The sequence below is a fragment of the Erpetoichthys calabaricus genome, chromosome 18 (genome assembly GCF_900747795.2).
Source record: "Erpetoichthys calabaricus chromosome 18, fErpCal1.3, whole genome shotgun sequence".
NCBI classification, from domain to species: domain Eukaryota; kingdom Metazoa; phylum Chordata; class Cladistia; order Polypteriformes; family Polypteridae; genus Erpetoichthys; species Erpetoichthys calabaricus.
The window spans coordinates 10,654,080-10,675,872 of NC_041411.2; the positions used below are offsets into that span (position 1 = coordinate 10,654,080).

A 21,793-nucleotide genomic window follows, 5' to 3' on the forward strand; every position below is an offset into this window, starting at 1 on the left:
GTTGCCAAACAGATAAAAGAGGCATATTCTAAAAATATGTCCAGAATTCTTTGACACTTTCCAGCAACTCCTTTATAAGGTACATAGGTATACCATTAACATTTTTCATGTATCCAGAGTGACTTCTAGATCACAATGGTATGGTGTGTGTGTGTATTTCTCCATGTTTCTGAGCCAGGAATGATGTTGAGTGCAATGTCACTCAGTCACTGCCTGCAAATGTTCTTACTTCCTTTTAACCACTTTCTTATTTCTGAGTAGTCATCCATCCATAGTAACATGCACTTCAAAGTTTGCATAGAGAAAAGTAGTAATAACTGGATTTCAACCGATCCTGACTTTTAAATATTTTATATACCAGAGTTAAAACCCTATATACAGGTATATATGTGGATTTTTTTAAATCACGTATTTTTTGATAAAGAAATAAATTTAATGCCAGCTTCCATGCATTTTTTTGACTAAGATAACAAAATAATCTCCATTGAAGAAGCTATACTTCTCTCTCTCTTTTTTTTATAAATTGTAATGCTTATATGTTTGATACATAGCCATATTATGGGGAAAGAAATGTTTTTGGTGAAATATGCTACAATTGCCTACCTAGAAATGTATTCTGTACATTTCTAAGGTGCTTTTACTTAGATAAAAGTGTCCTGAGGAGGAATGTGCTTCATCATTTTTGACAGAATATTTGCTCAGACACTTTATCTGTAGCTCCTCTCAGTGCAAAAGGAAATAAATACAAAGCTACTTTGAGATGGATTGGCTCAATTGTTCATTCATTGACTGATGCAGAGATCATTTACACTGCAACTACATTTTGCCAAAGGTGTCAGGCAGACTGAGGTTAAACAAAACTGCTTTTGCTGCCTCAAGATAGCCCATTCACCCCTTACATTTTTGAATGGATGATGATGAAAGATAAAGTATTTATACAGTACATGGTACACTGTTGTAATTTTAAATGGTCAAATAATTTTAAGTATCTTCACATTGACTTGTAATGTTGATATCGCAAATATTAGTTGTACATATCTGAAATTCAGATCTTAATATTTCCCTTCCATTTGAGTTGTTCTTTTATTGTATTTAAACATACATGATGTGGCCAGAAGTTTGCAAACACCCAACCATTATATTTAACATGAGCTTATTAGGCATCCCATTTAAATATCCCATTTGCATTAGTCTAGAGATGCCACCCTGAACTGTGGCTGTAACTGCCTCCACTACTATTTCCTCAGGATTTTGGAGTGTGTCTGTGGGAATTTGTGCCCATCCAGCATAAAGACCATTTATGAGGTCAGGTACCAGTGTTGGACAAGAAGGCCTGGCTCACAATTGGCATTCATATTCATCCCAAAGGCTTTCAATAGGGTTGAGGTCAGGGCTATGTGTAGGCCACTCTAGTTGCTTCATGGTTTTATGGATTTGGCGTTGTACCCAGGGGCACAGCCTTGCTGGAACAGAAAAGGCCCATCTCCACAAATGTTGCCACAAAGATGGAAGCTTACAATCGTTCTAAATGGCTGTGCATACTATAACATTAACAGCACTCTTCACTGGAACCAAACTGCCATGCCTAAACCTTGCCATTATCTCTCCTCCACCAAACTTTACCATAGGTCATGTGCAGTTTGGATGGTATCTTTCTCCTGGCATCTGCCAAGCTCAGATTCATCAGTTAGACTTCTAAATAATGGATTGTGATTAATCGCTTTAGGTAACACTTTTCCACTGCTCCAGAGTTCAATGGCTGCATGCTTTACTCCTCTCCAGCCGACACATTGTGATCTTAAGCTTGTGTGCAGCTGGTTGGCCGTGAAAACCCTTTTCATGAGACTCTCGGTGCCTAGTTCTTGAGCTGTTTTTGCTCCAAAATGCTTTTTCTTCACAATAATAATAATAAATAATAATAAATTTTATTTATATTGATAATAGAATATAATTAAATATATGTCTTATGATTTTCCATTTATCTGTAAAGACATTCCTATCCATTTTGAAATATCTTAAATGAGTTTCTCGGTATCTCAAAGTGACTGTTTCATTATTTCAGAATATTTTAAATGTATTTTGAGATAAATTAGACAAGGTCTATTGAAAATATAGGAAATTTTACTGGAAGTGATTTCAATATGAGATATCTTGAAATGCATAGGAAGTATGTTTAAGATGGAACAAAATGTAAATGTGATAACTTAAAATGCATAGGATGTTATTTTGAGTTACTTGGAAAATATATTTGAAGTAATCTCAAAATGCATTAGAGATACCTTAAAGTATATAGCAGATATCCTAAAATATAGAGGAAATTGCTCCACAATGTCCTGAAATGATCTCCGGCTCTGCTTTCAGATAATCTAGAATTATTTTTGAGATATCTATACATGTTAGTTGACTTTAGCAATCCTGTCTAATTCCTTGAAGCATTGTTTTAAAAACCTATTCCCTATACTTGTTTGAATTTCAAATCATCCTGTGGAGAGATTATTTGTTGTTTGTTAATAAATAAATAAATAAATAATGCTTTTGAAGCATATTTGAATTTAACTTTGTCTATTGATTGATGAGAAAATGGGTTTTGCATGATGGATACTATTTATTTATTTATCGTAATGTTTTTCTATTGTTTTTAAAAAAGTTAATGATCCAGTAAGTTGTGGAATTGTGCAGCCTTTGATTGATTTCATGCTCTTCCTCTGCACATTAGTGTTTAAGCATGACATGCATTTTCAAAGTTTATATTAGAATGTATCAAATTGTATATGTATATTTTTTAACAAAAATGAGTAGAATATCATCTGGTGTTCTTTTGTTTATAGTTTTTATTTACACCAGATACACAACTAGACAAAACCCCTTGGCTTTTACTGCTTGCATTATCTCACTATGATTTTCACTGTAATCTGTTACATTTTATCTGTTGTATAGCTTAATTATATTAATGTGATGAACCTGGTGTACATTTTGTCAAATTCTTGAAGATTTCTTGTATATGCATTGGATGTCACTTTCAGTCTTGTAGCTCACACTGACATTTGTTTATGTATCTTATATTGACTGCTTGGAGGACTACAGGATATTTGGAAGTTAAAAATAACACGAACAATTGTATTTTCAGAAAAGCACACTAGCTCATCTGTACAAAGTGTACACCTATTACTTTATCGGTTTCTGAGAAAATTCCTTAGATGCATAATAGCTGTAAAACATAAATATACTGATAAAGGAAAACATAAAAAAGAAGCAAGCTCATTATTGTTACTTATAATGTTGTGTTTATTTTCATGCAGTGCTTTTTGCCTTATTGTGGAATGGCTTCCCACTTAGGGTTAGTAACTGCTTCCTATATGTTATTGGTAGAATGAGCTATAGCTTGCCAAACTTGGATTGAATGGGCTTTCTTACCAGTTTAGAAACCTTAAGTTTCTAACAAGTAATGTATAACTGCAGTCACTTGCCCTAGATAGCAGTGATTTCACATGTGCTGCTAAGACACACATCACATATATACCATTCGGACAGAAACACATGCATTTTCAAGACAGCAGAGGCGGACTTGAAAATGTAGCATGAGAGGACGACTATGTATTTTGCACATGAGTGTGTGTGCTAAATTATGTGGGACTAAGACTATGGCAGGGAGTTGTGAATTTTTTTATATTTATTATAAACCAAGCATACATAATAGCCTAAACATGTCTTTAGCAAGAGTGTTAAAGCGTTCCTTTATCATGATTACACTTCAGGGATTAAGGAAGTGTCTTCCACACAAAAGGATGCCTAAACTGTTCCCAGAAAAAAGTTTAGTAGCAGAGCAGGTTTAATTTATGGCCAGTCAACCGGCATGAAACAGTCTTGACAGGTGAAACATGTGTGGTCCTTTTGCCTGAATTTGAGTCCTGGGAATTCATGTCATTACACAAGGCAACTCTTCTTAAATTAGAAATTAGAGTATCTCCCAGACAAGGTAAATCAGAATGTTTAAAAACCCAGGAGAGTCAATGGTGGGCTCACAGACCAAATTAGTTCTGCTTAAAAGACCTAAAATCAATACTAGGGTCTCTCAGTCAGACCAGAAAAGCTAATAGTACCGTGGTTAAGTATATTTATCTTATAAAAGGTCTTATCTAAGAAATGTTTAAATATAATCAATGTGCATCTAAAAAGGCACACCTCTGTATGGTCTTTGTAGGTATACATACCTGGACCTAAATACTTGGTATTTTTGCACACATTTGTATTTACAGTTTCTTGCACTAGCTTTACGTGATGTTTTTATTTTGGGGGTTAGAGTGATTCTTGCCGAGTTTTCCACTATTTTAATATATTGTTTTGTATTCGGGTCACAGACCTTTTTATAACACATTGTGTATTGCATAAATGTTATGTAGGGGCTGGAGCATGAGTTCTGATATATTAGTAATTTGTTGGGTAAGTCAGATGAAAGGTTTAATAAAGTAAACTGTTAGACATATTTTATTAAAGCTTAATGATATTCTTGCAATAGCAAAGTACCTTTTTTAAAGTAAATTTATCATGTTAAAAATGGTCTTACTCCTGGTATTCTTGTAATTGTGGCTTTCTTTAAGTAAGACATTTATCTGTTTTTATTGATTTTATTTTATGTTATTTTTTATTTATTTTCATTTTTTATTGATTTTATTTTGATTTACGAACTATTTCAAGAGGACTGGACATGGGCATGGAATAGGCTTTAAATTATTAGTGTTTTTGTGAGTTTATTGATAGTATAATTTAGCCTTCTCAGACCCACTTAATGAAATTCAGGGTTGGAGTGGGCAGGGGACTTTCTGCAGCGCAGAGTATAAGGCAGTTAACTGCCCTAAATAGGGCAGTGGTCCATTGCAGGGCACACTTACACAGAGCCAATTTGGAATCGCCAGTCTCCCTAACCAGTTAAATTTTTGGGGATAAGGGAGAATCCCAGATTTCTCCAAAGAAAGCCAATGTAAACACAATGAAATTGTTAGCTTTTTCAAGTTTTTCTAATTGCTTAAAAAGTATTTTTCTGTTTCCCACCAGGAGGCTCTTGTTGAAATTTCTCATCATGGTGGAATGAAGCAGCTCTCCAGTGCCCCATGTGTAAGTTTTTAAAATTCTTTCATTTCAGGATTTTCTGTGAAACATCAGGTTTAAGCATCAGTGTACTGATAGTGTAGGTAATGTGGATTTTAAGTAATAAATGAAATTATCCTTCCCCCCGTTGATAGTTGCATATTTGAATGATAAAAGAAAATAAGTAAGTGTCCTCATGGTGCCTATCCATTCCTTGAATAATACCAAAGACACTTTGTAAATTGAAAAGGATATGATTACTTTCTGAATAAAGCGCCCGAGAGTGGGGTAAACTCTTTAGGAACACCAATTACAAAGGAAAATACATGCTACATGTCTGTTCCTTGCAGCAGTGGCTAAATTCGTTTGGCAATGTGCTTCATCCACCAAAGTGCCTTCCATTTTATTTTACATCTTTATCTCTTTCCCACAGCTGGCCCAACCCCCAGGGATCGTTTATAGGTTAAGCTCTGCAGTAGTTTTAGGCTGCCTGCTTCCCATTCCTGTATACATCAAATGTAACAGAATCAGCCGGTAATTTTCTCCTTAGAATGCCTTTTGTTGTACTGCCCTTTGCTACTGTGTTGATACCCACGTGCCCCATCACCATTTGAAATAATAGACCTCTTATTAAATAGTACATTGATCTGTTGGTAAAAAGCTTAATGAAACGGCTTAGTGAATGTTTATGTATGTGTATATGCAGTAATTTACACATACATGACTAAAAACATTTCAGGTGATCTTAAGTATTTGAGACATATTAATTAAAAAAAAACTCAAATGATTTCACCAAGGCCTTAGTTTGCTCTTTTAGGATGCTTCAGAAAGAGTAGAGTCTTAATTTTCTTGCTGCTGGTGCACTCTTACTTTTTAACAGTATACGTGTGGCCTTGTACTTAGATAAACAACTTACTTCTGTACACATTTAAAGTCATACTGTACATTTTAGGTAAGATATTATAAGTTGTTCATTTGCTGTGGCCAGTTTCCTTACTGTTGTTACTTTAATGATTAATTGTGTAGTTTTTGTGCAGGTTTGACCCATCTGGTTCCAAAGGCAGACAAACAATTAAAGAGCAAGTCATCTGCATTATAAGCACCTTCATACATACACTATTGGGCAATTAGAGTACAGTTAATATAATTCTTCTAAATAGAACACAAAAATTGGTATTTGTCATAAAAGAGGAAACTTTTGAGGAAATGTTAGCTTAACTATACAGATAAAAGGTAATGTGGACTTATCTATCCTAATAATTACAAAACGTACCATTTTATATTCTATATGCACATACTGTATATGCTTTTTTGTCTAATTTTTTTTTTGTTTGTTTTGGTCTTTTTTTTTTCTAGCCTGAAATTAATATTGTACCAGCTGCTCCTACTGTGGTATCAAAAGTTGTACCTGTTATGGAATCAAAGATAACAGAGCGTGATATGGATAGAAATAAAGTACACTCGCATGTGCATGAAAAGGAGAAGAAAAAGAAAAAGCATAAAAAGCGGTCTAGATCAAGGTCTCCTTCACACTCTCGATATCGTTCAAGGTCACGGTCACGGTCTAAAGCCAAGCATTCTCTTCCTAGCGCATACCGGACAGTAAGAAAATCAAGGTTAGTGTTCATCATAGTGATGTATTTGTTTTAATTAATTTTAAGTTTACAGTGTTATGTATAAGGGTCAGTGACTGCATAGTGTGATCTATTAACAAGGTCAAAAGCATTGCAGCTGCAATTTTTGAAGAAAATGGATTGGTCACTTTCACATACCAGCTGAAATCAAAGAATAAAACAATAAAAGTCACATGATGGGTATGGTATAGACACAATGTTTCACCTTTACAAGAAGCAGGAAAAGCTATTATACAATTCAGATTGATTAATAATTATTTGTTCAGGTAGAGTAGATTTTATTTGTCACTTGCATACTTCTAGCTATTACTACAAGTAGATTTTTCAGAAGGTCTTCGATCATTTTTGTTAAGAATCTTAAGTTCTATTATAAATGGAATAGATATGCAGCATACATTCAACATGGAGCACCAAAATACAGCTAACAAAATTTTTACCTGAAATGCATTAAAAAAAACTTCCTTTGCCCTTGTGCAGTATATTGCTAAATCACGTTTCCTCATCAGGCATGCACAAACAAACATGAAGTGCTTGAGCTAATTTTTATGTAAATTGTAAAAGTGTGCCAAAAAGCTTAGGATATCTATTTAAACAGTTAAAAAAAGTATCCATTTCAAAAGCACAAACACTGAGCTTTCGTAATATGCAACATTATATAGATTTTAACATAGCAGTAATTTCTGTTATTGCAGTCGTCTTCATTGTGACTTCAAATTGAAGAATATAGCTGAAGTTAATTAAAAATAATACAAAAGTGACATCACAAACCACTTGCTATTGTTTAGTAAGCTGCCTTGTGCAGTATATCATATTTTAGGATCTAGTTCTCTATGGATCTGTGAAGAAAGCAGTTAACGTTTTAGCGTTTGTAGAATGAGCAGTAAAGCAGTAAAGGACATCTGTTACCATATTTTGTTGTTTTTGTTTATTTTTAGGGTCTGAAGAAATTATTTTAGCTCCCTGTTTTCTAAATTCACTTTATGTTACAGTGTTTCAGTGGTTAATATGGGTTAGGGTTACCTTAGTTAGGAAAAATGTGTACTTTTTAATTTAAAATGTGAAGCACCAGATGAAAATGATGAAAACAACATATGTAAGACAAGATCTGTGAAAAGAGGGCGGAGTGGTGGCTCTGAGGCTAAGGATCTGCTCTGGTATCCAGAAGGTTGCTGGTTCGAATCCCCATCACTGCCAAAAGAGATCCTACTCTGCTGGGCCCTTGAGCAAGGCCCTTAACCTTCAATTACTCCAGCTTGCGCTGTACAATGGCTGACCCTGTGCTCTGACCTCAAGGGGTATGCGAAAACTAACAAATTCCTAATACAACAAATTGTATAAGGTGAAATAAACAAAAGAAAAAAAATCCTCCAAAGGCAGAATTACCTAAATAATGAACATGAATCTCGTCATAAAAATCAGAGAGAAATGTCTTTTTTTAGCTTTAACATTGCTTTAAAAGAATGAGAACAGTGCCACATATATATTACATTTTTATCTTTTATTGGCATAAAACAATGAGTTATTTTAGTTCAAAGTAAGTGTATGAGTCTTGGACAAGGTGAATTGTATTAAGAAAAAACAAATGTCATATTTTATTATACTACTTCAGTGTGTCAAGTAGTAATCAGTAAACCCCTTGGAGTTCACCTTGCCACAAGTTTGGCAAATCATGGAAATGTATGCAAACCTAGCCAAACTCCTGGAAATGCATTGAAAAAGGAGGTAAAAACTAGTTTTGAGTGGATTATAATGGCAATATGGTCTGTAAAGTGACCCTGAGGGTTAGAGAAGGGTGTTCCAATTATGCTGGACTGATTAAGGCCAAAACTAATTATCTGAGCTTTGTGGCAGCAGTGCTAACCACTGTACCACCATGCTTCAAACAACTTAAGGCGCAGACATAACTAATACCACAAGCAAAATGCAACAGTCACTAACTAGCAAAAAGTCAATAAAACATAGATCATTTTGATCATGGACTTGGGGCGCACACTGGCCATGTCATGAAGAAGCAGCATTGGACTAACTCATTCCATTGTGTCACGCTGAAGAGTCCCAACTTTTAACTTGATAGTAGTTTATTAATAATGTTTTTTATTTTTTTTTCCATTTGAAATATTTTCCACAAGTTATATCATGGTTATTAATCGTTACATAACTTCATTCACTTGAATTTTCCATTGCTAGTCTTGTTTTTAGGTTTTCTCATAGTTAGATGCATGTTGTAGCTTGAGACAATGGGCAGAAGCTTCTTACACACTGTGATTTGAAACAGTGCTGAAATAATGAAATGCTTTCTTGTTATGAAACAAAACAGAAATGAGCATCTTGCTTGTTCAGATTAATGAGGTTCTTCTTTGCTGTTAATTTATTTATTTTTAGGTCGAGGTCAAGGTCTACAAGCAGAAGACAGCCTCATTCATCAGAAAGAAAGCGAGAAGAGAGAGAAAAGGATCGATGCGTCCCTAGCGCGTATCGGATCAGCAATAGCCCTGCTTTCAGCAAGAAAAGGTCCAGGTCAAGGTATGCAGCACTTTGTTTCTTCTTTTATCTGAAGTGATGCTTGCACCACGTAATGAACTATGTGGGCAGAAATAAATCCAAATGGTTTTGAAAGAGCCAAATAAGTTTCAAGCAAATGATGGATTAATGATAGCAATAATAATCATTTTATAGTTAGTCTGATCATGGATTATAATTTTCCTTGTGTTCTTGAAGCTCTTGACTGACTTCAATCTAACCCAATTGAAAACATTTTAGCAAATTGGTTTGTAGTGTATAATTGTCAAAACATGGATTTTTTTTTTTTTACGTTAACTTGGATTTTTTTCTCCCACTAAATAATGCCAAGTGCCATCATCACTTTTTAACGTGTTTTACGGTTGAAAAAAGTAAAAAAAACAATTGGGTGTTTTCTAAATATTCCATTGGTTTTGGTGTATTTCCTGGTAAATCCCAATTTACCCTTTTGATTTTGCATTGTCCAGTCCCCTTAGTTGCTCTGTTATTTGTGTTTTTGGGATGATGAGAATAGCAGCGAATGTGCTGTTTCACGTTGTAGTTTTCTCTCTTAGTTTAGTAGAGACTTGTGCTGGAATTGAAATAATTTCCTCTTATAAAGGGCTTTCTTCTAAATTCATAAGCTACTCTTTACTTTTTGGTACAAAAACAAAGTGATCATTGGTTCCACATAGCACAGAATTGCTGTCTTTAGTTGCAACTTTTGCAATTCGTCTTCATCATAATGTTCCCATTGCATTGGTTTTAGGGAGTGACAAAATACTGTATGTGTCATAAAAATAAAATTTGTTTTGGGAATAGTGGAGTTCATTGTCTAATCTGTCTTTGTCAGCATGTTACCTGTCACCTTTTACATAAAGCAATTAATAGCAGTAGACCAGTTTTTTTGTATGACTTAAATTGATTACATTTTATTTCAAGATGTTTTTGATATTATGAGTATTTATTATGAGAATAGTTGACAATAGATACTTGTTTATGCCTGCCTTGTGCTAATTGTGTGAATCTGAGGCAGTGGTACAATGTGTGAAATTTAAAGTCCTTCTTGTAGAGAACATTTTTTTTTCTACCCCTACGCAAGGCTGAAATGCTTTGCCTGTCCTTATTAGTATTGTCATAAATGTGTTTGGAAATGGAGTTGCTTGTTGTTATGCCTTGTAAATAACTGAATACACATCTTAGAAGCAGTGCAGATTGTGCTTCTGGTTGTGACATACTAAGGATGTAGACAGAGGTACTTGACAATCAAGAACATAACAGAACATTTACAAATAATGACACATTTTCTCAGTGCAGAGCTTGCGTATTAAATATCTGAAATTGCTACATTGTAACTTGTAATCTAAATTCATATGGTTCTTAATAATGAATAAGGGTAGAGTGGTGGCTCTAAGGATAGGGATCTGTAGGTTCAAATCCTGTAAACGCCAGAAATGACTCTACTCCGTTGGGCTCTTGAGCAAGGTACTTTACCTGCAATTGTTTTCTCCACGGTGTGACATTAATCTGCATCCAGCCCTGCAAGCAGGTCCTCAAACTTACAGGGAAAACTCGGGGTTGGTGACAGGATTGGCACTCCAGCCACTGTAAAAAAAACTTCTCAGTGTTCCAATGTGGTGCCGAGGTGTCACTCGCTTCACTCAGGTTCCAGTCCAGGTGGTTTGTCTTGTAGTGGGTATGGCAACATGCTATCAACGCATGCTCCCAATATATCTATCTCTCTCTCTCTCTCTCTGTCACTTTTTAATAATGAATATCAATAGTAAGTATAGTATCTTGATTTCAGCTGCTTGTAGTAAGTATTATTTCTTCAGTCAAATACAGGTACTCCTCATTTTACGACCTATTTGCTTAACGACCACTCGCACTTACGACCAATGGAGTTTCGACCTGCAATTCGGGGAATCCCCTTTCTCAGCTTGAGTGGCGGTCAGTGGCGAATGGTGACATGCGCACTGAGCGTACTATAGGCTTGCTATGCGCTTTTTCAGTCAGTTTCATTTCTACAAGCAGTCACTGTGTAACCTCATTTTTTTTTTTTTTTACATATTTGTAACCCCAAAATAGTACAGATAGATAGATAGATAGATAGATAGATAGATAGATAGATAGATAGATAGATAGATAGATAGATAGATAGATAGATAGATAGATAGATAGATAGATAGAGATGTCGACAAAAAGAAAAAGTATGGCATCATCTGGTGAAATTGTTAAGAAACGAAGGAAAGCTATCGACCTTGAAATGAAAATAAAAATACACGACTACGAAGCTGGTAAAACGGGATCCTGTCCCAAGTGGAGGAAGTCAAGTATCTCGGGATCTTGTTCACGAGTGAGGGAAGAATAGAGTGGGAAATTGACAGGCGGATCGGTGCGGCATCCGCAGTGATGCAGGCTCTGCATCGGTCTGTCGTGGTGAAAAAGGAGCTGAGCCGCAAGGCAAAGCTCTCAGTTTACCAGTCGATCTACATTCCTACCCTCACCTATGGTCATGTGCTATGGGTAGTGACCAAAAGAACGAGATCGCGAATACAAGCGGCTGAAATGAGTTTCCTCCGTGTGGTGTCTGGGCTTTCCCTTAAAGATAGGGTGAGAAGCTCAGTCATCCGGTAGGGGCTCAGAGTAGAGCCGCTGCTCCTCCGCATCGAGAGTAGTCAGATGAGGTGGCTCAGGCATCTGATCAGGATACCTCCAGGACGCCTCCCTGGTGAGGTGTTCTGGACATGTCTAACCGGGAGGAGGCCCCAGGGAAGACCCAGGACATGCTGGAGGGACTATGTCTCTCGGCTGGCCTGGGAACGCCTTGGGATTCTCCCGTAAGAGCTAGAAGAAGTGGCCGGAAAAAGGGAAGTCTGGGCATTATGGATTTTCAGTGCAGCTCAGAAATTAAGCCATCTAGAATGGGAGCAACCAATATGTTCACAGGAGCTGTTGTTACCACTAGTTTGAATGTAAGATGTAATTTCAAATGAGCCTTCGTGTGCTTCTGTCCTTTGGAGATGGAGAGACTTTCCTAGTTTGTAATGGACTAGAGTAATTGATTTTAGTATTAGAATGTTTGAAAATTGAATGTTTCATTTCTTTTGTAACCTTGTGTAAAATATAATGAACCCAAATGTTTGACTTGAAATTACTACCTTTGGTGCAAAATTCTTGGTAGCAGTTCCAATGTTTTTAAGTACAGATGTGAATTTTGTTGAACAAGTAACCGGAAAAAAGATTGCTTAAACTTTACCTTTGGTGATTTACTAAAACAAAATTAGAACTGCTGCAATGATTCATATATCAGCACATGGTGTAGTGACAACAATTTTACAGTACTTGGGTGTATCAATCCTGCTCCCACCTCTAATATCATTGCTGCAGCTAATCATGCTTCCATTTCAAACAATTAAGAAATAATATAAAAACATTTAGATGAAAAGATTACTTTGATATTAATTGCTTGTTAGACTAATTAGTAAAATACAAAATATTTGGAGGGAAATATTTACTCTTTTATCTAAGCTGTCCATATAAACCAAAATGCAGTAAATTAACAAAAATTGATACCAGTATTACCGGATATTGCACAGGAATGTGTCCCTACAGGAAATGTTCTAGTACACCTTAGATCTGGGTCTCCCTCTTACAGGTCACTCTTATGCGGCTACATTTTTCAGGGTTTAAATCCACCAATTCTGGCTGAATTTCTTACAGTTGTGTTTCGGTCGTCTCTGATTTCAGCTTGCAATTTAAATATTTTTATCTAAATTATTTTTTAGGTCTCCACATGAAAGGAAAAAGAAGAGAAGTTCAAAGTCACAGATTAAGTCTAAAGTTCAATCCCGATCACCTTCGTCCTCTCCAAAACATACATCTAATAATAAACCATCCTCGGCACATTCTACCAGTATATCTCCTGCAGAAAGCAGAGGTTCCAGTCTAGAACGATCGAGGTATTTTTTTAACAGCAAATGTCTTGGTTTTATAAGATGTGTACTTCTCATCCGGATTTCATTTGCTTATTTTAAATTGGATGAAGCCTTATTTCTTTCATTATTCAATAATTAACCAGCCTGGTGATTAGATGTGTTACTCTTGTCAACACAGTTCCAAGATGTGAACATTTCTTTCGGGTACAAAGGCTTTGTCTGTTTAATATTTTTAGTGCCCTTTTATGAATGATGTGAGTTTGAAAACACTTTCCAGCAGTTTAGTTGCCTTGGTCATGTTTACCAACTTGACTTGAAGTTAAAGAGGAGATTGTGTTACAGGCTTCTAGAATTTTGTCAACAGAGAATAACCCTTTAATGCTGAGGTAGATATTCTTTTTTTTTATTAAAAAAATAATACCAGCTACTAAACAGACAACATAATTTCCTTTCAAGTACCAAGCATTTAGTCATTAGTACTATCAAAGGAAGGACTGGTTTAGGAAATAACATGTAAACATAATGTGTAGTGTCACAAATGTAGCAGGAGAATATTAGGTTTTGAATACAATAGAGAACAGATGTCTTCTGATTGGATTTGAATATGAAGAATGATGAAGCTTCTGAAACAGGCACAGGAGATTAAGGAATGAATTAAAATGATGCAAGTAAAAAATAATGAAGCCATGTCAAAGAGCCACTGCTTTTGAGATGAAGGGGTTAAGGTGCTGTGTTAAGGAGATGTTTTGTAGAAGGTAAAAAGCATTTGATGATAGCTGTGAGGTAATAAACTCAGAAGAGGTGGGAGGTTGCTTAGATTCATTGAGAAAGAGTCAGGTTAGTGAATAGTATTCAGTTACTAATTACTTTAGCTCGTGACATCTGCATGCACCAAATGCATTTGTTGTCTTTTTGGTTTTCTAGACTTGTTAGTGTTTCCAGTCAAACCATTTATAAACGATTTAAGCTTTAATAACTCTTATCAGCTTTGTTCCTTTATGTGTAAATTTGATACGCTTTGGAAATCTTAGCAAAAAATGGTTAACTAAAACAAGTGACTACGTTGGAATAAGTAGGTCAGAAAACAGGTACATACAGTAGATTGTTATCTATTTATAATTATTAATGTGCTAGTGTAATGTAGTAACTTCCCTGTATATATTGTACTGTTTTTTGGGTTTTTTTTCTCTCCCATTTTCTTCAGCTCTGTGTAGTTGGTATTCTGTATGTAACCCTGATAACTGAAGGCTAGCTAGGGCCAAAGTTCCTTCAATGTTTTTATAGAAATGTGAAATAAACATTAATGAAACAAAGTTAAATTTAACATAAGTAGGGCAGTGTTTTTGTTTAAAGTATTGTCTTTTTTTCTTAATTTGGCTTATTCTTATTTATAGCAGGGGGGATTCTCAGGAAAAAGAAAAAGAAGTTTCTTCAGCAATTGTGTCATCAGTGCAGTCTAAAATCACTCAGGTAAGAATTATATATTTGTTTGCTAATAAGCTTAGTGTGTATTTCTATGATGCTGAAAAGGAACTGCATACAGTATTCATGCTGCCTGCCCGAGTAAATGATAATTAAGTAACTGAACACACATATGTTGTTAGTTCCATAGGAACTGTACCAGTTTGCATGGAATGTGGAATTTGCCGTGCGTTAGCCTGGTGTCTCCATCAGTGTTAGTTCTTGCCTTGTGTCTAGTGCTATCAGGATAATATTCACATTTCCCTCCAACTAGATGGTAGGATTTGAAAATGGATATATAGTTATTTAAATTATTGTATATTCATCCATTTGTTTATCTACAAATACATAATAATTTGAGGTTTTTACAATAGTAATCAACAATTTCTGTGATTCCATTCTATTACAAGAAAGACATCTCATGCCATACATTGGCAATCTGTCTGTTTCCTTTTGGGGGACAGTGGAAAGAAATAGATGTGAGCACAAGAAGAACATTTAGACTTCACACAGAATTACATTTAATGCAAGTGTAGCTACTGCAAAAATGTAAAAAAAAAAAAAAAAAAAAAAGGAAAAGTTTCACAAGCTTATTGACCAACACAGGCTACTAATGGTGGCACACAGTGCTTTACATGTTTGTTATTTGGTTTCTTAATCAGCAGAGATGAGTGTTTCAACATTTAATATAAAAGTACAATAGGAGTTAAAGTATTTCTCATTTCTGCCCATTCACACTTGGCTTTTAAGTCCAATGTACATTAGATTAGGTTAGATAAACTTTATTAATCCCATGGGGAAATTCAGGATTTACAAATATTGTTTATTGTTTTGTGAGAAAACATTGGAATTTACAGTTATTCTTGATTGCTAAGATGTATTTTCCAAAATGTTAACGTCTGTCAAGGAACTCTTAAGTTTCCCAAGTCTGTAAAGGCAGTTATCACAACACTGTAGCACAAGTGCAAAAGAACCAAAAATGCCCAAAACATTGACAACATGTACCAAAACACACAAATAAATCTTAAGTAAAATATTGTCGCCATAAAGAATGCACACTTGAGCAATGTATGGGTAAGCCCACAAAAGATGCTATGTACTTGAACAAAAACCAGGCACACTATTTATTTTGTTGTCAACATAAAAATATCCACACATATATGCAAGTATATAAAGTTATATATAACAAAGGTCCAGCATTCATTCAAATATAACTTCCAAATAATTACATGAAACAAAATCTGTTTTTTTACAACAGAAGAAAAACATTATCAAACTTATGGTGATATCCTGTATTGTAAATACAATGCAACTATAATTTCAAGCCATCTCAGCATCCAGTCTGTCTTCGCTGTTTGGCCACAATACTTCATCAACATCACATCTGATGTCTTGTTTTCCAAGGCAGAGGGCCAAGACCTTTGTTGAGTGTTGCATCCATCCTCAGCATGCTTCCTTGGTGATGTCTTCACAAAAAGCATCCATTGCCCTCAGTAGAGACAACTGGTTGTGGGGCAGGTGGTTATATGGATGCTACCTTTACATTGACATGAATTCCTGTATTGGATTGAGGAACAGTGAATAGGGTGGTACAAACTCCATTAACACGTGTTTATGGGCAGTAAACCATTCCCTAACAGGGTTGGAGGGATGAAAACTTACATTGTCCCACATAACTACATACTGTGACGTATCAGGTCTCACCACTCCCCTCTCATTCCTAGGAATGAGAGCATTATAAATCCCTCCTAAAAAATCAAGGAGACGGGCTGTGTTATCGGGTTCCAATGATGGGAACGTGGTGGGTTACACCATCCTCTGTTATTGCAGCACACATCAACAACAACATTTATTTGTATAGCACATTTTCATACAAATGATGTAGCTCAAAGTGCTTTACATGATGAAGAAAGTGAAAAAAGACAAAATTAATAAGAAAATGGAATTAGGGAACACTAATCAACATAGAATAAAAGTAAGGTCTGATGGCCAGGGGGGACAGAAAAAACAAGAGAAAAAAATAAAATCTGCAGGGGTGCCAAGGCCATGAGACCACCCAGCTGCCTCTAGGCATTCTACCTAACATAGATGACCTCACAATCACTCCTCATTGTAGTCAGGGATCACATGGAAGAACTTGATGATGACGGTCATGTGGACTTCTGGCCTTTAATCCATCAATGGAGGGACATCACAGTGCTTTGATCAGGTGGTGGTGGTGCAGATCGCCCCCACAGTAAACCGGGAAAAGAACAGAAGAGAAAGTAGGGGTTAGTACGGATTTAGGAGCCATCAGGAATGATATTGATAATTAAATGCATATACAGATGATCAGGATTAAACTAAAATGAAGCTATGAGAAAGTTTTTAGCACTTTTTTGAAGTGCTCCACCGTATTAGCCCGGCGAATTCTTATTGGCAAGCTATTCCAGATTTTAGGTGCATAACAGCAGAAGGCCGCCTCACCACTTCTTTTATGTTTAGCTCTCAGAATAACATATGGTTGTGTTTCCACCACAATGACCTGGCACATCCACTGTGACTTGATGGCTTATTATTTTTCTGCCACATCACATGACTTTCTTCAAGTTGAATCCTGCTTCATCCACGTTCACAAACATGTATGCCGTGTCACTCACTTCCAGCTCCATCACTCTGTGCAAAGAAAAAAATCGGCATATCAGATCAAATTGCAAATGAACATCCACTAGTATAACACACCACTCAAAGAAAAAAACAGAAAACTGTTTGTTTAATGTATGGCCTTAGATTACATTGACATATTGAAGGGAAAAACCTTGCTGTACCAGCACAACCCTCTCATTACTTTTGAAAACAGGAACCCTGTAGAGCTGTTTCATTGTTACAGCATGTCTCTTCAGCATCTTATCTATAGTAAAAAAAACTGACTTAGGTGACGTTTGAAAGGTGGTGTCATATTGTAGAATGGTGCTATGGATGTCACAAAGTCTAATCACATTGTTGACCCTCACCATGTCAATAATTACTATCTCTTGTTCTGGCTTGTGCCATCAGAATGGGGAAGTGGTACAATCCTGAAATGGCACAAACATGAATGCAACAGTACAAATATCTGTTACAGTCTGTCGTTACCAGGTTTGCACAGAAACTGTAAAATATATATGCAATGTGCAGGATTTTGGTTATATACGTTTTCACTTCTGAACTTTCATATTATGGATGCCACTGAGGTACCTCAGCCATGCTTATGCCGTGGTTTATTACGTGGTCAACAATGGTGGCCCTGATCATGCTTATTATGTTTAGTCACCTTTGATGCCCCTGACTCTTGCTCATCCTCTCTGTGCTCCTCTCACTCCTCCACCATGCATTCTAACATCTTTACCTCTTGATCTTAGGTTAGCTGCTTCTTCCATTGTTTCCATGCAGCAGCACTGAGGTAGACCTTTGTAATTAGTAATTGTTTATAGTTGGCCATGACTTGCACATGTGGAAGGGGGGGGGGGGGGGGGTGCTTGTTATTCTTATATAACTTCTAACAAACTTCCAAATGAATACACTGCTCATTGTACATTATATTTAGCATGCAGTGTTTTATACAGTGACCCTAGGTGCTGATATGAATGTGAAATGTATATTCGTAAATGATAAAAGGACAATCTGTTCTGATTGGCTTATCAGAATCAATTAAGAATTGTGTCTAAACAGTGCAAGTTGTGTCTATGCAATGATGCCTGTACTTAGTTAAGATTTGCAAGATGTGCTTTACTAATTGCCACTTAGCACATACACATTAAGAAATGTAATAGTGCTGTGGCCAATGACTAAGGTTGTTGGAATTTTGAGGGGGTGTTTCAGGAATGTGGTTAGTGCTTTGAGAACTGCATTTAAGCAATTAACAGAAACTGTAATGTGAAGTGGAATATGACTATAATTCTAAAATACAAAAATATAGCAACATAGATAAACCATTTAATTTTATTAGATAAAATGTTGATGGGTCTAAATTATTTGTTCTAAAGGCACTACAGTATTTTGGTAGATGAATTAAACTATATTAATTTTGGTTAACATATATGCAAGTAATTGGGATGATAAAGAATTTATACTTTTTGTTTAATCTATAACATGAAGATTAAGAAACTCATAATTGAATAAAAATGTATGTGTATTAGGGCAGCATTGATAATGTCCTAGTTTATCAAGAATCACATCTGTCTGACCCCAAGGAAGTTTTTGTACCCATAGTCAAGACAATCTCTTTTTTTTTTCTTCTTCGGTGCATAACACGTAATTGCTAATTGACTATGTCTTTACCAGTAGCAACAAGCTTCCCTATGTTTATTTCTTGCCATTATGATGCTATTGTTATACCTGACTATGCTCTAATCCACCTTGCTAAAGGTACCTCAACAGCAAGAATCTTCACCAATGTATTCTGGAACAATTCAGGACACACTCAAAGTTTATTTAAGGAGGAAAAATAATCTCCTATACATCATTCAGTAACAAATTACAAACCAGAAAGGCAGTGGAAAAATTGCTGATATTTTTATATTTGAAAATGAATATCCAAAGTTGCTCACTGCTCACCTTTGCAGAAAGGCAAGCCTGCGAAGTACAAAATTAAAGTTACAGACCACACGATAAACTGAGCAACTAACAAATTACTTGAGTCTTGTTTTGGATACAAGGAAAAGGCTAATAAGGGTTTTGATTAACAAATACAAGAAAAAGTTACAGAAATCAATAATGTATCTGTAATACAAATTATTTTACATGAAAGAACAGATAACATATTTAAGGTATTCTATAAGATGTTTCAGAGTGAGGCTATTAATAGTTTTTTAGATAAAAATTGAAATGCCACAGCCTAACACACCATGTTTAAAGAACCTGGGTAAACTTCTCAGGATTTCTGAGATTTGGAATACTATCAAATCTTTATAACCTGGAAAGCAACAGGCCCAGATCAAATAAAACTATCTAATAAATTAAGTTCATTAACACCAGCTATGTTCAAGGAATGTAAAGAAGAAATCCTTCTGCCTAAAGCATTACTGATCTAAACAAGGAGTTTTTCTATGTAAAGCATCACATCAGGCATTAATCAGTTTTTTTTTAAAAAATAAATAAAAAAACAAATACACTTTCTAGGGATCAATTTAACTTCTAAGCAGAGTTCTCAAGATTTTGGCAACAGCCCTGGGGGAAAAGTGTGAAAAAAATACCTTGCATCTATAGTTGAAAGTGTGAAACTAGGTGTTGAGAAATGCTCATCTCTTTACCTGACATCATCTGGGAGAACTAATACTGTTTTTTTTATCATCTAAAGTTTATTTATATATTTTAAATTTTTTTTTGGTATATTAGTATATCCTTCCTTAGAAAATTTGACAAAATTGTAACTACATACATTTAGAATGCCAAGAGACAATGAATTTAAAGAATCAGTTCTGCAAGGATCTAAAGCAGGGGAAGGATATGGTAGTTTTACTGTTGGAATATGCACACTTGCAACCCAAGACTTAAGAAGGATGCAGAAAGAAATGTAACTTTACACATTTGCCTTGGAATTTCCTGTTAAAACTTTTTTTATATGACTTTTGTATTATAAATTACCATCAGTTAAGCTTGAATCTGGGAGTTTGACACTCATGCAGAATATGATATTTACTGCAATTTTATAAAAGTCCTAAAGAAAAAAAACGTTGTCATTTGTAGTGGTGTATGTGATGTGAGCACCTTATGAAGTTTTGAGTAAATGAATCGGTCATTAGCACACTCGCAGTACTTTTTCATGATTTAGTAGGCAATAGATAGCCTATCTGGTGAGTTTTGTGGTTTGTACTGCTCAGTCATGGGTCTTGGATTTTCTGACACTCTGCTCATTTCTTTTACAAAAACGGCTTCATTTCTTGGTCCTAATTTTTTTCAAGGAATATTTTAAAGATGAATTGTTTCACTTAAATAATTTGAAGGATATATAATATACAATCCCGGGTCCTCCCTGCGTGGATTTTGCATGTTCTCCCCGTGTCTGCATGGGTTTCCTCCGGGCACTCCGGTTTCCTCCCACAGTCCAAAGACATGCAGGTTAGGTGGATTGGCGATTCTAAATTGGCCCTAGTGTGTGCTTGGTGTGTTTGTGTGTGTCCTGCGGTGGGTTGGCACCCTGCCCAGGATTGGTTCCTGCCTTGTGCCCTGTGTTGGCTGGGATTGGCTCCAGCAGACCCGTGACCCTGTGTTCGGATTCAGCGGGTTGGAAAATGGATGGATGGATAATATACAATTATAAAAAACAGTGACTGTTTGGTCACATATTAATGTAAAACCACTCGAGCTCCTTTTATAATCTAGTTTTGTTTGCTTTCTGTGTTGCAGCTCAGTTTTATCCCCATATGAATAGACACAAACAAAAATAGCCACAAGTCATATTGAGCCAAAACATATGAAGCAACGTAGAAACTGTCAAAGTGAATTTCAAATAAAGTACAATTTTATGCACATTTGGAGTTCATGTTAGTGTTTAATTTTGTTTACAGATTGTAAAATTTCACCCAATGGAGAGGTCAGCAAAGTGGAATATAAACAAGGTCACATTGTATTTTGCACCTTTTGACATTATTTTTTTCTTTTTCTTTTTCTATTGTGTTTTGTCTAAAAGATTCTGAAGTAAAAAACCTCATCCTTGTTCCTTAGCATCTTCTTAGTAAGCAGTGCTTCTGGATTATTTAGTTTCAGCAAAATACAATGTGGAACTCATTAATTGTGAGAAGGTGTGTATGTATGTGTGTGTGTACATGTATGTATGTATGTATGTATATGTGTGCGTGTGTGTATATATATATATATATCTATATATATCTATATATATAACATATATGTTATTGAATATGGTATAGTACTAGAGGCAAATATTTATTTTATAATGAACTGTTTTTAAATGCTTGTTAAAAAAAACTCTGTGAATGATATATCATGTGCAGTAAAACTGAAAGGTGCAATGAAAATCAAAATAAAAAAGCCCTAATATCCTAAGACCAGTTGTTTAATCTGTAAACAGAAAAGACAAAGTGCTGTAAATTTTGGACTGCAGAAATTGTATATTTTTGTACAGTTGCAAGAACATGTATAGAAATGGGAGGTTTTGTACTGTAAAGTTATATTTTCCCTTAGGTAGTGTTTTGATGT

General features: G+C 35.4%; 1 protein-coding gene across 2 annotated transcripts in view; it reads left to right on the plus strand.

The window, feature by feature from the left end:
• Nucleotides 1-21,793, plus strand: part of sfswap (splicing factor SWAP) — an 87,705-nt gene that overhangs the window by 48,549 nt on the left and 17,363 nt on the right. For both annotated transcript variants that reach the window (XM_028824979.2, XM_028824980.2), the window contains exons 14-18: nucleotides 5,053-5,112; nucleotides 6,442-6,701; nucleotides 9,102-9,242; nucleotides 13,007-13,180; nucleotides 14,551-14,626. In XM_028824979.2, coding sequence (XP_028680812.1) covers nucleotides 5,053-5,112; nucleotides 6,442-6,701; nucleotides 9,102-9,242; nucleotides 13,007-13,180; nucleotides 14,551-14,626 — 711 coding nt within the window. The remainder of the gene's footprint in view (nucleotides 1-5,052; nucleotides 5,113-6,441; nucleotides 6,702-9,101; nucleotides 9,243-13,006; nucleotides 13,181-14,550; nucleotides 14,627-21,793) is intronic.